The sequence below is a fragment of the Canis aureus genome, chromosome 6 (assembly GCF_053574225.1).
Source record: "Canis aureus isolate CA01 chromosome 6, VMU_Caureus_v.1.0, whole genome shotgun sequence".
In the NCBI taxonomy this organism is placed as follows: Eukaryota; Metazoa; Chordata; class Mammalia; order Carnivora; family Canidae; genus Canis; species Canis aureus.
Window position 1 is genome coordinate 10853842 of NC_135616.1, and position 17487 is coordinate 10871328.

The 17487-nt window shown below is 41.8% G+C and overlaps 1 protein-coding gene and 1 long non-coding RNA gene across 31 annotated transcripts in view; one reads left to right on the plus strand and one right to left on the minus strand.

Moving 5' to 3' along the window:
* Positions 1-11648, minus strand: part of LOC144315497 (uncharacterized) — a 34197-nt gene extending 22549 nt beyond the window's left edge. The window contains exon 1 of one of the 2 annotated variants that reach the window (XR_013381219.1): positions 11072-11648. This is a non-coding gene — a long non-coding RNA (uncharacterized LOC144315497). The remainder of the gene's footprint in view (positions 1-11071) is intronic. The other variant, XR_013381218.1, reaches the window with a different exon arrangement.
* Positions 1-17487, plus strand: part of DLGAP1 (DLG associated protein 1) — an 875942-nt gene that overhangs the window by 833577 nt on the left and 24878 nt on the right. For all 29 annotated transcript variants that reach the window (XM_077900117.1, XM_077900118.1, XM_077900125.1 and 26 more), the window contains one exon: positions 11143-11564. In XM_077900117.1, coding sequence (XP_077756243.1) covers positions 11143-11564 — 422 coding nt within the window. The remainder of the gene's footprint in view (positions 1-11142; positions 11565-17487) is intronic.

Below are 17487 nucleotides of genomic sequence, written 5' to 3' on the forward strand. Positions count from 1 at the left end.
GAATTCTGATTATTGCGCTTTCATTTTCATTCAGTTCAAAATATTTATTTCTTTTTTAAAATTTAACCCATAGTCTATGTGCCATCTAGCTCATAAATATTTTGGGACTTAGTAAATGTCATTTATTTTCTATTTATTTCTTTTTTTTTTTTAAGATTTTATTTATTTATTCATGAGAATACACAGAGAGGAGAGAGAGGTAGAGACACAGGCAGAGGGCGAAGCAGGCTCCATGCAGGGAGCCCTGTATGGAACTCGATCCCGGGTCCCCAGGACCACGGCCGTAGGCGGCGCTAAACTGCTGAGCCACCGGGGCTGCCCTATTTTCTATTTATTTCCATTGTGGCCAGACACTATACTTTATGTCTTGAATTCATTAAAATTCATTTAAGATTTGTTCTGTGGCCCCAAATACTGTATATCTTGCTAAATAGTCTGTGTGCACTTGAAAAAAATGTATGTTCTGCTATTTTTAAGTGGAGTGTTCTGTAAATGCCAATTAGGTTTTCTGCAAAAACCAATTAGGTTTTTTAGTTTCTCCATAAATTTCTGATTTTCTATCTATATATTCTATCAATTAAAAAAATATATGTATTCTATCAAGTATTGAAAAGGCAATGTTGAAATCTCTGACTGTGATTTTATCTATTTTTGTTTATTATTCTATCAGTTTTTGCTTCAAGTATTTGGAAGCTCTTTTATTAGGTTCACAAACACTTAAGATTGTTATGTCCTCTTCACGAATTGACCCCTTTATGATTATGAAACATCCTTCTTTCTCTCTGGTAATACTTTTTGTTATGAAATCTACCTTGTCTGATAGTTTTTTTTTTTTTAGATCTGATAGCTTTTTTTTTAGATTCTATTTATTTTTTCATGAGAGACACATGCACACAGAGAGAGAGAGAGAGAGGTAAAGACATAGGCAGAAGCAGGCTCCCTGCGGGGATTCCAATGTGGGACTTGATCCTAGGACCACAGGATCACACCCTGAGCCAAAGGCAGATGCTCAACCAACTGAGCCACCCAGGCTCCCTACCTTGTCTGATATTAGGATAGCCAATCAAGCTTTCTTTTCCTTCTTTTTCCTTTTTTAAGTAAGTTCTATGCCTCAAGATCAAGAGTCACATGCTTTATCAACTCAGTCAGCCACGTGCCCCTGAACTTTCTTTTCACTAGTGTTAGCATAAAGTATCTTTTTCATTCTTTCACTTTAAAAATTTTTATGGCTTTATATTTATAGTGGTTTTTTATGAGAAGCATATAGTTGGTTCTTGCTTTTTTTTTAAAAGATTTTATTTATTTATTCATGAGAGACACAGAGAGAGGCAGAGACATAGGCAGAGGGAGATGCAGGTTCCCTGCAGGGAGCCCAGTGTTGGACTCAATCCTCGAACTGGGATCACATCCTGAGCTGAAGGCAGATGCTCAACCACTGAGCCACCCAGGCATCCCTGGGTCTTGCTTTTTAACCCAATCATACAACATCTTCCTTTTAATCGGAATACTTGGACCACTTACATTTAATGTAATTGTTGATGTGTTTGGGTTTAAGTCTACCACTTGTGCTTGCTATTTATATCTCTTCTTTGTTTTACTTTTCATTTTCTTCTACCTTCTTTTGGGTTGTCTTTTTATGATTCCATTTCCTTTGTTGTCTTATTAGCTATAACACTTCATTACAATTTTAGTGGTTGCTATAGGAATTATATTATATATCTTTAATTTATTATATTATACCTTCAACTGAAATTAGATCATTTCTTGTGTAAGAAACTTATGATGGTATGTATGCTTCCATTCCTGTACTACCCAAGTTTGTGCTATTGTTATCAAACATTTTACTTCTACATATATTAAAGATCCATAATATAGTGTTGTTATCTTTGCTTTAACAGTCAATTATCTTTAAAATTATTTAAATAGGGGAGCCTGATCTGCTCAGTCAGAAGAGCATGTGACCATTGATCTCAGGGTCCTGAGTTTGAGCCCCATGTTCATTGTAGAGATCACTTAAAAATAAAATCTTCTAAATAAATTAATTAATTAATTAATTAATTAATTAAATAAAAGGGAAAAAAGTCCTATTTATCCATAAAGATATGATTTCCAGTGTTCTTCATTCTTTTGTGTAGATCCAAATTTCCATCTAGCATAATTTTCCTTACTCTTGAAAGGCTTATTTTAACCTTTCTTATAGTATATATCTGCTCATGATGAAAGCTTTCAACTTTAGAGTCATTATTTTGTCTTTATTTTTTAAAGATGTATTTTCTTGGGATCCCTGGGTGGCGCAGCGGTTTGGCGCCTGCCTTTGGCTCAGGGCGCAATCCCGGAGACCCGGGATCGAGTCCCACGTCGGGCTCCCTGCATGGAGCCTGCTTCTCCCTCCGCCTGTGTCTCTGCCTCTCTCTCTCTCTCTCTGTGACTATCATAAATAAATAAAAAAAAAATAAAAAAAAATACTATAAAAAAAGATGTATTTTCTTCAAAGAGGAACAAAGATACCCCAGCTGTGGGTAGATTTCTTACCCCATGAGTTTAATGTTGATACATACTCTACTGGGACCCTATAGATCTATGGGTTCCTTCTGTGCAGTTCTCTCTTCCTCCACACTCTGCCTTGCAAACTCCCACTGCATTACCCTCCTGATATTCCCAGCGATGTCTCATCAGCTCAGGGAGACTGCTTGCACCACACTGAGACCACTCCCTGTGCTGCAGCCTGGAAATTCTGTAATCAGTAAACATGAACAATCATAGACTTTATTTGTTTCCCACATCTCAGTAATCAATGTTCTTCCTTGACTGATGTCAAGTATTTTGAAAACACTTTTTTCATACATTTTGTGAGGTTTTTTAGTTGCTTCAGGTAGGAGAATAAATTCAGTCACTCTTATTCCATCTAAACCAGAAGCAGACATCATCCATATAGGTTTTATTTGCCCTACAATTGGTGTAAGCCCCGTTATTGAGCACTGCTCTCTGCCTCAAAAAGTCATGGAATATATGGGAATGTACTGAAGACCTGGGGGTAAAAATACTCCAGTCATATGATCCAACTTGAAAATAACTTTTAGCTTTCTGTCTTTACAATGTGGGAGTTGGATAGAATTAACATCAATAGTTAATGTAAGTTCTCTGATTAAGGTGTAAGTTCTCTGATTCAACATTCTAGCAGTGTTTCCTCAAATTTAGATACCATTATGCATACATGAAGACTCTTTGTTGAGGTCTAGGCCTAGTCTTCTGGGTCTTGCCTTTCTGCTTATTGTCGTATTTCCCAGGTGGCTGTGTTGTTGTCATAATCTCTAGTTTAGAAACAAGAGAGAAGTGTGGATAAGTGTGTGATACAGTTTCTGGCTACCTGCTTCTGTTGTAACTCAGCTACCTTTTATAAGGGTAGATATTTATGATACATTTTAGAACATTTATAAAGCAATCATCTTTTGTCTTTACAACTGAGAGGTAGAGACTTTGAAATTATATACTCTTGATTATTTATTAACACTGTCACATTGACAAATTGATGTCTGTCTTTCATGGTTGCAAAAAGAAAAACTACTGGTCTAACAACAATTTTCTGGGAAGGATATTCTGTAATGCTATATTTCTGGTGTGTGTATATTTAATTTTTTTAAAGATTTTTTAAAAAGATTTATTTATTTGAGAGAGAGGGGACATGAGAACGAGCAAGGAGGAAGGGTAGTCAGGGGGAGAGGCAGAGGGAGCAAGAGAATGTCAAGCAGACACCCTACTGAGTGGGGAGCCCTATATGGGGCTTGATCCCAGGACTCTGTGCTCATGACCTGAGCTGAAATCAAGAGTCGGATGCTTAACTGTCTGAGCCACCCAAGTACCTCTAAAAGTTTTTGTTTTATTATTTTATTATTTTTTAAAAATTTTATGTATTTATTTATTCAAGAGAGAGAGTGAAAGCATGCGGTTGGGGGGAGGGGCAGAGAGAGAAGCAAGCTAGCTCCCCACTGAGCAGGGAGCCCAATGGGGCGGGTGGGGGGAGGCTCAATCCCAGGACCCCAGGATCATGACCTTAGCCAAAGGCAGACACTTAGCCAAATGAGCCACCTGAGCACCCCTAAAATATTTTATTTTTAAGTAATCTCTACACCCAACATGGGACTCAAATGTACAACCCCAGGATCAAGAGTCAGGTGTTCCACTGACTGAGCCAGCCAGGTGTCACTTAATATTTTTATCTGTGTCTTTGTATACCACTTCTTACTTGGCTGGGATCTTTATCTAAAGACCATCCAAGTGAGAGTCAGTGTTACTGAAAGGAATATTTTCCTTCACCATCCAGGGAATTAGAGGAGAAAACTTTTCCTAGAATAAGTGGGTAGTAAATCACTTGTGACCTCTTTCATCATCAACTCCCCCACGCCTGCCATTCCTTTATTAAATCAGTGAAGTTGGGTAACAGTGAATGTCTAGAGCAAGATCTGTATGTTTGGAGGAACATGCATGGAAAGGGAAAACCGAGATCTTTCCATTTATATTTCATTTATGGGATGGGAACAGGAGCAGATGGATATTTTGATAATTTGCATGAAAAGTCTGTTGTCTTTCTTATCTCCATTTGGTAGAGCCATCTCCTTCTCCCCTGGTATACCTTTTGTACATTATGAAATAATACTTTCAACGCTCAAGTGTCGGGACACTTTAATGCTAAGGGGAAAAAATGCTGGCATCAAAACGTGGTTGTGAATGACACCTGCCATTTCAGCAGGTCTGTGAGCACACATACTGAGTCATCAGTGTTAAAAGAAAGCACCTTCAAGCTATTATCAAAGCTGCTCCCCATTTCGAGACAAATGCCTCAGTGAATAAGATAATCAGATTCTTATTTTTCACCAAAATTACCTCTCTTTCCAAAAAATTATAAGTTTTAAAAATTCCCCTTGCTTTGCCCATTGAAGCTCATGGCTTTGTAACTGGGTATAACAGGCATGTGCAAAGATAGCATTGTTTTCTCCTTTAGTATAACATCAACTACTATAAAAGATCTCTTTTGATCATAAACGACTTAAATGTATAAACATTTGGGCTTGTAGTGAGTTGTGCCTTTTCAACTAAGCAGGATGTGAAAACATGAAGGCAAAATTGAGATATCTTCTGACAGCCAGTTCAGGAACCACAGACTTAGAAAGACCATTGGCATTCAAAAACAGCCCCCCTTTGCCAACCTGGAAGCTTTGGATCAATCCCCACTCCTCACAGCTTCACTGGAGTACTACATAGCCCGGGACCCACCCTTGATATTACATTTGGCAAGTGACTTCTTTTCTTTGCCAAGTTAACAACACCATGACCCAGCCAAATAGTCCTTACAATACACCTGAGCTTTAAAGGCATGGCATTCATGCATTTCAAATTTGAAAAGCCTGAAACTTGGCATAATTCCTGATATGCTTCATACATTCTCCCCTCCCTCCTTCCCTTCCCATACTTCTTTCCTTCCTTCCTTTCCTTTGTCACCTTCCCTCCCTCCATCTCTCTCCTTCCCTCTCTTTCCTTCCTTCCCTTCTTCTGTCTCTCTTCTCTCCCTCAGTCTCTCTCTTTTTCTTTCTTTCTTCCTTTTCATGTGTTTTTACAGATAACCTCTTTTTGCAAAAGAAAAATGATCCTCCGACTCACAAGCCTCCGTGGCCTCCATTTGACCCCAAAATCAGACAATAAAAACGAATTATGGGTGAGACCTCTCTGGCTTTTGTTAGTTACCTGGAGTCAAGAGTCAAGGAGTGACCTAACACTGCGGTTGCTGGGGCGCAGTCAGTTTGAAGATGTTTTGTTGAGACTTCTAACTAAGGTTCCTATAGAGATAGCCCATCAGGGATGCTAGCACCTGGCCAGGTGGTGCAGAAAGATCACTTTGGCCCTCTCCAAAGTGATCCCAAAGATTACAAGCCCACTGTCATTATTGTCCATTTCTTCCCTTTCTCTAATTGGCAGATGCATTACAATTACTTAGAATGGAAAGCATCTTACTGTAAAGAACTAATAAGTTCTATTTCCTTTGCTTAAAGAGACCTGCAGGTAAGAGAAACAATGAACATGGTGGCTTGTGAATAATGAGCAGATGCTTGTTTTCAGGTCGTTGTGCAATCTGTCGAGAGGATGGTGCTGACCATATAGGAACTGGGAGCAGGATTGTCCCTTCCCCTGGCCAGGGTTTGCATCTGTGACCAGGCTTCCATTCTGCCTGGGATCCCCCATTCACTGTTCTAACTGCGAAGCTGATCTGACAAGAAAGAGCGAATCTCTTTTGTGGAAAGTTTAATTCTGGATCTCAATCTCCTCTCACCCCCACACCTTTCTTTTGATCTATCTTTTATATAATGAGACGTCTTGGGTTTTTACATCAGTTAAAGGGTGCCATTTCATAAAATACCCAGATGGTTGCACTTTTGAAGAGTAGCATTTTCAGATCCCACATCTATTCAGCCTTGACAGCAGGCTTAGTGAAGAATGTCTAAAGCCTCCTACAAAGAAAGAAAGAACAGCACTGAACTAGTGTTTCTCCCTTTGAAACCAGAGTTAGCCCTCAAAAGCAACCATTATGTGAATGAGAGGGATGAAGAAGATAACCAGAGGCCAGAGAGTTTGGTAACAGAATGACTGAGTTGTCTCCTCGAGATAAGTTTATGCCTTGGGTCTCACACAGTTGAACGCCTTGCAAGTCCAAAGCGTGTATGTTCTAAAGATACTGGACTGCACTTCGGGGTTTTTTTTTGCTCATGACTTAACTTTGTTTAAATGCAGCCCCATCAGACAGGGGGAATAAGAAGGGCCTCTGTGATTTACCATCTATGTGTTGATTTGTAACCCACTGTACAGAAAAAGTTGCAGCAGGGTGAGTGAGGCAGGCAGAAAATCCTCTAATTGCACATATAAACGTGTTTCATAGAAAGGGCACTTGGGGTGTCTAACTGGCTCAGTTGGTAGAGCATGCAACTCGATCTCAGGGCCGTGAGTTCAAGTCCCACATTGGGCATGGAGCCTACTTAAAATAATCTTTTTTTTTTTTTTTTTTTAAAGGAGGGGTACAAAGCAACAGCAGAGGTGAATGCTACCAAGTGACTTTCCTCTTGCAGTTCAAAACAGACAGGGTATTGTATCCCATACTGGTTGATCCAGTCTTTGGTTTCATGGTTTTCTGCTCCTTAGGCCAGAATATTGGCCGGTCCTTTTCAGAAGTTGTAATTACTACACATTGTACCTTCAGGGCATGAAATACTGAAGAACCTTCAAGACAGGGGATTGTAGGTTTGGAAATGGCACGCCACTGGGTTCAGCTTATAGGTTTATACCATCTGCCAGCAACCGATCTCTTCTTTTTAAAAATACAGAAATTAATCCAATGACTCCTTTTGTGCTCCTATCAAAATTTTAAAACAGCAATAACAACTTGATTGTACTCTTCACTCAGGAGAAAAACTTTGCACTTGAAAGACATAAAACGTTTTGTAGAGCTGAGCATTCTTTGAAAGCTCTGGGTGGAAGAAAGCCCTTGCTTAAGGAACTTAATTGAGAGAAACTGTGCAGCCTGGATGGGGCTGCCTGAGTTCAAAGGCACCGCTTTTAATCCCAAACCTTTTTAATTTTACTTAACTTTTATTTCTTTCTGGGTGACTAAACTGCAAACTTCTACTCATCTACTGCCAAGTAATTTTTCTTAAGAAGGTGGATACTTTACAAGATTCATAGCCAGGAGCCCTCTGTCAGGAATGCTGGTGGTACAGTTTTGTGTAGGTAAAAACAGAGACCCAAGAGAGGTCACTCTGTTATGAATGTGGAACAGACTCTATCTTTGGCAAGTCTGCTGCAATTGAAAACAATAAGGCACTCCTTTAAGTCTGGAAAATGCAATGCCTCTGGCAGTACATGATCTTGGAGGGGGAAGCTTAGTGTTTTCACAGTTGAGATTTTGTGTTGGTAGAACAGCCAGAGTGTCAACTGTTGCAGGGAAAGTCATCCAGCTCACACATATGTGTCGAGAAAGAAAGCTGAGCTTCAGGAGATTACATTTAACATTTGCGGGGGGATGAACCAGAAGAGTGCAGAAAAGGCGTGCTGCAGCCAAGAAGTAAGTGGCTATTGGAAGAACCACAGTAGCAAAATTGTTCTTCCTTTTGCTCTAGTACAAGACACCTGTAACTTGGCTTTCAGACTTTCACACTATGTGATTTTTTTTTTCTTTTTTTTTTGGTATGGCCATTCTAGGGCCATACCAAGAACTCATAAAATGACCAGGTAAACTAACCCTCAACATAAGTAATTTCTTGAAAACAGCAAACAATGAGATAGGCCAGCTTTTTCTGGCTGGTCTATCTTCATAAAATGAATGTCCAGAATCATACCATATTTGATGATTTTGATCATCCTAACAACTAACACAGATCAACAGAGCAGCTACCTTTTTTTTTCAACATTTTTTTTAAGGGAAAAAAATAGATTTTTTGTGATGATTGTACTCTTGCCTTTTTGTGACTTCTAGTCCTTTTACCGTCTTACAAATAACTACTTATCTGTATTGTTCTGGTCACTTTTTCTTTTTTCATGAACCAAATATCAATTGGCTTTAAGAAAGTGTTCCAGAAGAATTAAGAAAGAACACATAATATGGTTTATTAAATGTTGTAATGACATTGTTTAGCACACCATCCTATAAGACTGGTACTATTAAATATGAAACATCAATTGAAAATCAACTGGCACATAAACCAACTTAACATGGCATGTAAAGAGCCAGTAAAGAAAATGTACCAACTCACACCGGTCTGGATGGCTACTATCAAAAAGTGAAAAAATATTTGTTGGCAAGGATGTGGAGAAATTGGGACACTTGCATATTACAGATGGGAATGTAAAGTGGTATAACCAGTATGGAAAACAGTATGGTGGATCCTCAAAAAATTAAAAATAGAACTACCATATGATACAGTAATTTCTCTTCAGGGTTTATATATCCAAAAGAATGGAAAACAGGGTCTCAAAGAGATATTTGTATACCCATGAACAAAGAAGCATTATTCAAAATAGCCAAAAGGTAGAAGCAGCCCAAGTGTCCATCCACAGATGAATGGATAAACAAAATGTAGTATATACATAAAATAGAGTATTATTCAGCCTTAAAAAGGAAGGAAATTCTGACACATGCTACAACAAGGAAGAAGCTTAAAGACATACTACATGAAATAAGCTGATCATAAAATGACAGATACTGTACGATGCCACTTATATGAGCGACATAGAGAAGCCAAAGAGTGGTGGTTGCCATAGGCTGGGAGGAAGGGGACACCGGAGAACTTTTTAATGCATACAGAGTTTCAACTGAGACAGATGAAAAAGTTCTGTAGATAGATGGTTGTAGTGGTTGTACAACAATGTGAATACACTTGATGCCACTGAACCATACACTTAAAAATGGTTAAAATAGTAAATTTTATGTCTACACAAGGAAAAATAAAATATTAGATAAGGAAGTTACCGTTTTATTTTTTTTTAAGATTTTACTTATTTATTCATGAGAGACACACAGAGAGAGGCAGAGACATAGGCAGAGAGAGAAGCAGGCTCCCTGTGGGGAGCCCGATGTGGGACTTGATCACAGGACCTCGGGATCATGCCTTGAGACTCAACCATTGAGCCACCCACGTGTCCCAGGAAGTTACCTTTAAAAAAAAAAAAAAAAGTACAGGTGTGCCTGGATGGCTTAGTAGGTTGAGCGTCTGCCTTCGCTCAGGACATGATCTCAGGGTCCTGGCATTGAGCCCCACATAGGGCTCCTTGCTCAGCAGGGAGTCGGCTTCTCTTTCTCCCTTTGCCCCTCCCTCCACTCCTGCTCTCTCTTTCAAATAAATAAATAAAATCTTTTAAAAAAATAAAATTTAAAAACCTAAAGAGCATTTTTTTTGCTGCTTTTATTGGACTTACATATGATGCTGCCTTTATTGGACTTATATTCTCTGTCATTGTTGCCTGCCTGCTGTAGGAGCCAATGAAATATTTTGTGTGAGTTTAATTTTTTTTTAAAGATTTTATTTATTCATTCATGAGAGAGAGAGAGAATGAGGCAGAGACGGAGGGAGAAGCAGACTCCATGCAGGGGGCCCGATGCGGGACTCGATCCTGGGTCTCCAAGATCATGCCCCGGGCGGAAGGCAGGCGCTGAACCGCTGAGCCACCCAGGGATCCCTTTGTGTGAGTTTTAAATTACGTCAGGCCCACACCTTCCCGTGCCCCTTGTCTGAGAAAGAATTCATTGCTCCCCTGTTCTTCCCCACCCCTCCCACTTCCCATATACCCTCACCTTCATTGTAGGGGTCAACCAGAGGTGCATAGAGCCATCTGGTTGAGAAACACCAATTATGTGAATATCTGTATAAAATGGTCAGATTGAATCTGTGAACAAGTTGTCTTTTATCGTCTTGGTACAAGGACTGTGGGAAGGGAAATTAAAGGTGCAAAGGAGAATGGTACCAGAGAACTCTAGAACTGTGAACTGATTTGCCCCAGACATTTTGTGCCAACTTATAACAATGACCTAGTCCATCAAGAAACAGGTGAATCCTTACCAGGGGAAGGAGTTTTAATTTTGAGAGGAACCTAATGGCATTTTAGTTTGCTTTCAGAAAGTCTGACTTTATAAGAGCTGTCCCTGGGGGGTTGGGTGGGGGTGGGGAGCGGGTTATGCAGGATTCACAATAGGCTTGGGGCCTGGTCAGGTTGGTTTTGTTTCCCCGATTTCTAAGCAAATTATGCAGACTAAGATATAACTGGATTGTTTCCCTACCCCCTCAGCAACGTGAATACCAGAATTCAAGGCACACGGACTTGAGGAGGAAGCTGGACATTGGACATTACGCTGGCTGCGATAGCTGTACACATTGTTCTGCTTCTGAAATTCCTCTAGATGTGCTTTAATATTGTGTCGAACAAAGACGAGAGGCCTGTATTCTGTGCGTTAGAGCCATGGCAACTGCTATGCCTGCATCAAGGGCCCACCTGCCCACACTGAGGGGGCGAGGCCCCCTTCCACTGTCACGCTCACCAAGAAACGTAGAAATGCTCTGGCTGCGAGGCATAGCCTTGGACTAAATTTCCTTTCTCTATTCCTCCAAGCTTCCGCAGGTTCACTCGATCCAACAGCGTGACGACTGCAGTGCAGGCCGACCTGGACTTCCACGACAATCTGGAAAACTCTCTGGAGTCGATAGAGGACAATTCGTGCCCCGGGCCCATGGCCAGACAGTTCTCCCGGGACGCCAGCACCTCCACGGTCAGCATCCAGGGCTCAGGAAACCACTACCACGCCTGCGCAGCCGACGACGACTTCGATGCGGATTTTGACCCTTCGATCCTGCCTCCCCCCGACCCCTGGATTGACTCCATCACCGAAGACCCCCTTGAGGCCGTCCAAAGGTCAGTGTGCCACCGGGACGGCCACTGGTTCCTGAAGCTCCTCCAGGCCGAGCGGGACCGCATGGAAGGGTGGTGCCAGCAGATGGAGAGAGAAGAGCGGGAAAACAACCTGCCGGAAGACAGTAAGTAACCGCCGCCGCGCAGCAGCGCTCGGGCCGCCGGACGCCTGGCGGCTCCTGCCCGCGCGGTTCCCGGGTCCCGCCGCGCCTCCAGGCGCCCCGGCAGGAGGGCGCGCGGCCGCCGTCCCCGTGGGGGGTCCCCCCGCCCCCCCCCGCCCCGCCCCGCGCCGGCCGCACCGTGCGCAGGAGAGCTCTGGGCCGACCCCGCCCGCCCCGCATCCTTTCTTCTCCGAGAAGCGCCGAGCCCCGCGTGGGGGCGGCCTCCCGTCGCCGCGGCGGGTCCTCTTTCCCGAGGGCCTCCTGAAGTGGTGCCGACTCTCCGGGAGCTGAGCGATGCTGACCGAGGCCGAGGCCGCCCAGCACGGGCCTGGCCGTGTGCGCTCTCGCGGCTTTGCTGCCGCCCTTGACCTGCCGTGTGGGGCCGAGGCCGCCCTGCAGGCGCCCGGCTCGCTCGCGCTCCTGGACCCCGTTAGCGCGCACTCACCTTCCGGGTGTTGCGGGGGCAAAGCTGCAGCCTCCAAATCAACTAACTCAAATTTCGACTTAAAATAAGGGTCCAGGGGAACCCTGGGTGGCGCAGCGGTTTGGCGCCTGCCTTTGCCCCAGGGCGCGATCCTGGAGACCCAGGATCGAGTCCCACATCGGGCTCCCGGTGCATGGAGCCTGCTTCTCCCTCTGCCTGTGTCTCTGCCTCTCTCTCTCTCTCTCTGTATGACTATCATAAAAAAAAAAAAAAGGGTCCAAATAAGTGATAAAATAGGAGTAAAGAAAATAAGTGATGGCGGCCTTGCGCACCGTTGTTGTCAAACTTGCCTCTTTTTTTTTTTTTTAAATTTTTATTTATTTATGATGGTCACACACACAGAGACAGAGAGGCAGAGACAGAAGCAGGCTCCATGCACCGGGAGCCCGACGTGGGATTCGATCCCGGGTCTCCAGGATCACGCCCTGGGCCAAAGGCAGGTGCCAAACCACTGCGCCACCCAGGGATCCCCAAACTCGCCTTTTTAACGCAGCAGTAATTCCTGCTAACAACTGACAAGGGGCAGCTGACGGGCAGGCGGGCCAGCCGCTGGCTGCAGTCGGTAGAGGGTGGGACTCCTGATCTCAGGGTTGTGAGCTCAAGCCCTACGTTGGGCATAGAGCATACTTAAAAAAAAAAGGAAATAATTGACAAGAAAATGACCAGGTTACCTCGATTCTGAGGCATGGTTTCCACATTTTCAAGAATTCTGAAACTGAGATACAGTTTATAATCAGTGTGTATTTGAATGCTGTGTGTTTATTTTCCTCTGAAAAACTATTATGGAATGAATGTGAATCTTCCAACTGATGGTATTTTCGAATCGAAGAAATTTAGGCATCTAGAGGTAGGGCTTTTTTTTTTTTTTTTTTTTAGATTTATTTATTTATTTACTTATTTATTTATGATAGACACACACACACAGAGAGGCAGAGACACAGGCAGAGGGAGAAGCAGGCTGCATGCAGGGAGCCCGACGCAGGACTCGATCCCGGGGCTCCAGGATCGCGCCCTGGGCCAAAGGCAGGTGCCAAACCGCTGAGCCACCCAGGGATCCCCGAGGTAGGGCTTTTTTAGGCCTACCTATTTTTTAAGTGATTTAACTTTTTCTCATAAAAGATTTAAAACATGCACAAAAGTAGAGAGTTTAGTACGATGTACCCATCACCCAGCATGACCTGGCCAGTCTCCTTCCTTTTCTTATCTTCCCCCCACTTATCATTTTTGCCAGATTATCTTAAAGTCTGAGGCATCATAGCACTTTACTCTGTGTCCACTGATAAGGATTCTTTTTTACATAATCATCATATATTATCTTCTGTAATAACAGTATCAATAATTTCTTAATGATTAGGCCTTGAGACTATGTTAAATCATGTTAAATAGATTAAATGAACCAAACTAATTGTGTCAAGGGGCTGTGAGTTTTCCATAAAAGAAGCATTTTTTATGAAAACCGAGTCTGGAAAAATATCAATTAGCAGACTGTGGGATTTCCTTGCTGTGTCTTGTTCTCAGCTCTTCTCTGCACTCATTCCTCCTGCCTGAAACTTATCAACTGGCTGAGTAGCTTACCTGTCGCCTTTAGGGGCAGGGCAGAGAATCCATAAGTAGGTTTCTATAACATGCTTTTTGTTCTTTTGTATTATAATACAAACAACTTAGCAGTGGGAAAGTAAATCTCCTTGACATTTGCCCCTAACAGTTGCTGCCATGGCAGGCTCACCTGAGTGTTGATTCACAAGCAGATTTAGCTTTTGGCCTGATAGGTGAAGGAGGCACTGCCTAACAGCAATGGATGGTGTAGTTTTCAGCAAACAGTCTTAGCACTTACATCTTATTCTCCTTTTCCCTTGTGGGTATAACCGAAGTTCCTTGGATTCTTCCTAGGAAAAATCCTGGTGTCTAAGGAGCGACAGCCTCTGGTGCACTGCTCAACAGAACAAGCTACCTTTCAGATTTCAGTGCATTCAACTCATTAACGTGGGGCTCATTCTAATTTCTGGTTGACTTCAAATAGGACCTAGGAAAGCTGCTCATCTGTTGTCTTTTGATCTGGATTTTTGTTGTTTTTTTGTTTCTGGTTTTGTTTTTCCATCTAAGAGTAGATCTCCTTCTCTCAACCCAGCTTTATAATGATGCATAGGACAGTCATTGTATCAAGATTTAGGAAAATCTTCTGTGACACTAAAGGAGGTATGAAAACAAGTTAACATGTTTTGATACAAACACATGTATTTGAAAGGCGAAAGTCTTGTCAGAAAACTGAGTTCTCCATAAATAAATACATTAATAAATAAATAAATAAATAAATAAATAAATAAATAAATAATAATAAATTTTAAAAAAGAAAACCAAGTTCTTATCTTGTGTTTGGGATAAAAGGGAAGTATTTTTGTATTTAGAAGCATACACTATTGGAAAAGTCCCAAGGTAATGAACACGAAAGAGCAACCCATTCATTTACTGTTATAGAATTTTACTTCACGTTACTTAAAATATTAACTTATACATAGGACTTAACAAATCTATTCCATATGAAGGTATTTTGCAATAACAAGGGTTGGGGTTCTAAAGAATAATAATTGCTATCTTTGTACATGAAGTTCCCACCATTAATAAGCTATACACCTTTGTGGACATTTTCTTCAGAGTAGTGATAAATTTTCTCAGATCTACCACTTTATTTTACAAGGTTGCTGCCTGGAGGGAGGTGCAGTGGTTGTGGTTGCAGAACAGACAAAGATTACCAGGGGTGGGAGTATTTTTTGATACTTTGCTTTAAAAGCACTAAACTGAATAAATCAGTCTTAGGTGGCAAGTGTGCAACAAAACCTGCTTCACTGGACCATTGGTCTTCCTTTGTAGTTTGAAACATATTTTAGGGGCATCTGGGTATCTCAGTGGTTGAGCGTCTGCCTTTGACTCAGATCATGATCCTGGGGTCCTGAGATCGAGTCCCACGTTGGGCTTCCTGGGGAGCCTGCTTCTCTCTCTGCCTGTGTCTCTGCCTCTCTCTCTGTTTTCCATGAATAAATAAATAAAATCTTAAAAAAAAAAAAAGAAAGAAAGAAACATAGCCTCTAATGCCAAGATCCCTAGCAACACCTCTGCCCCTCCCCTAACAGCCAAAAGATTCTAGGGTTTCTAGAATACAGTTTTAAAGCCAATGGTCTTAAAAAATAAAAAAATAAAATAAAAAAAATAAAGCCAATGGTCTGTAGTGAAAAGTCCAAATTATTAATTTTTTCGAATATAATTTTATAACTTTAAATTTTTTTATTTTTTGAAAATTTTTATTCATTTATTCATGAGAGACACACAGACAGAGGCAGAGACATAGGCGGAGGGTAAGGCAGGCTCCATGCAGGGAGCCCCATGTGGGACTCGATCCCAAGACTCCAGGATCACACCTTGAGCCAAAGGCAGATGCTCAACCCCTGAGCCACCCAGGCTTCCCTATAATTTTATAACTTTAGGTCAAACAGCTGACACAAATTTTATTTATTTATTTATTTATTTATTTATTTATTTATTTAACACAAATTTTAGATGTAAATGCCCTTTATGCTTTTTTGAATGTACAGAGCTGATTCAAATTAGTAGCATCCATTCATATAAGCCCATCTTGCCTAGACTTCCTTCAAGTCTCAGCTTGGGCCTCACCTTCTGGAAGTTTGTGGAATGCTTCCCCTCAGGCTCAATTGGGTGTGTCTCCCTGGTGATTCCATAATAGCCTGTACATTTGTCTATCAGCAATTTCCAACAGTATTTTATACTCGTCTACGTATCTCTCCTCCACGGTAAAGTGAGCTCTCTGAGGACAGAAATTATTCTTATTTCACTCATCTGTACAGCCACCGCCCCTCTGATGGTTCCTGGTACATAGTAGGGGATCAATTAATATGTATTTGAGTCCTGGAAATATTTTGGAAATTCTGTTTTACAAAAGTATTTTACCTTGCAAAAATGTTTCCCAGAATACTATAGAATACTCTATGAGTAACTAACAGTTGTTGTTGCCAGAAATGGGAAAGGGGCTTCCCTGGTGAGGTGATGAGCTCTTCTGATCATGAGAGCAAGAATCTGGCAGAGAGAGATGAGCACCTGCCACAGCAATGGTAGAAAGGACTTCTGTGTTGGTCAGCTGAATAATCTAGATGAACCCTCTATGCCCCGTCCAGCTCTTGGACACGATTCCATTTGACAAGCACTTGAAAGCTTTATCCTTCACACCCAAGAGCCTCGATCTACCAGCATCCCAGAATTCTAAATCGTGCAGAGGTAACTTCCCATGCCAAATTTCACAGGTCAAAGAGTTGCCAATTTCCAATGAGGCAAACTCCAATCCGTGAGGGTCTGACCAGAGAGCTGTGGCCACCCTCCCCAAGAGGAAGGGAAAATAGAAGCACAAGAGAGAATATTCGTCTTGTCCTTACAATACCCCTGGCAGTGGGCCGGAGGGTTTGACAGGTGTTTTATTTGCCCTCAGAACAGCTCTCTGGCAGGATCTTGTCCAAGGTCACAGAACACAGAAGTGTCTGATAGGACAGATACAACATGAATAACATTTGACAAGATAATAATACTCCGTGTGTCGTGTGTCGCTTGGTGCTGTCCTCTAAAGCTCTCCATATGTATCTGTCTCTGGCTCCTTGGCAACCACAATTCTGTTCTGATAACTGTGCCTGGAGCCGTAGAGGGCCTTTGTTTTACTCATTCTCTAATTTAGCCTTTTCTTTTTTTATTAAAAAAAAAAAAAAAAAGAAAAGAAAAAGAAAAAGAGGAAGAGAGGCCAGAGGCCAGTCCTGTCTGGTAGGCACAGCCAATGTCTGAGTTACCAGCTTCAAAAAAAATTTGTGTACATCCAGAAAAATAGCTTTGACATATGGGTCAAGCCTGGATATATCTATCTCTTGGCCAAGCCACCTTATGTGTTTTTGGGTCCCCTACAAGTAGGTCCATTCAAGGTATATGATGTAGGTGGCTCCTTGACAGGTCTCTCCTATGAGATGTATCTTCAAAATCATCATGGAAGGGGAAGTAGTTTAGGGTGAGAGAAGGGAAGATCCTTACCATACTTGCTTAGTTTATTTTGTAGGGCACCGGAATCATCCCAATTCTTAAATATTAAAAAATGTACCTAAAATGCCTCTGAACTGCACCTAAAGCCTCTGAACTGTATACTTAAACATGGTTGAAATGTAGATCTGATGTATATTTTACCACACAAAAAAATCCTGCCTCCCTCCAAAAAAAGTCTTCAGCAGCTGAAAGGAGTGGAAGAAGCACTCTATCATCATGCTCATAGTTATTCATCACGCTTATAAGAATGTAAGGTATTGGGGACCTGGGTGGCTCAGTTGGTTGAGCATATGCCTTCGGCTTAGGTCATGATCTCAT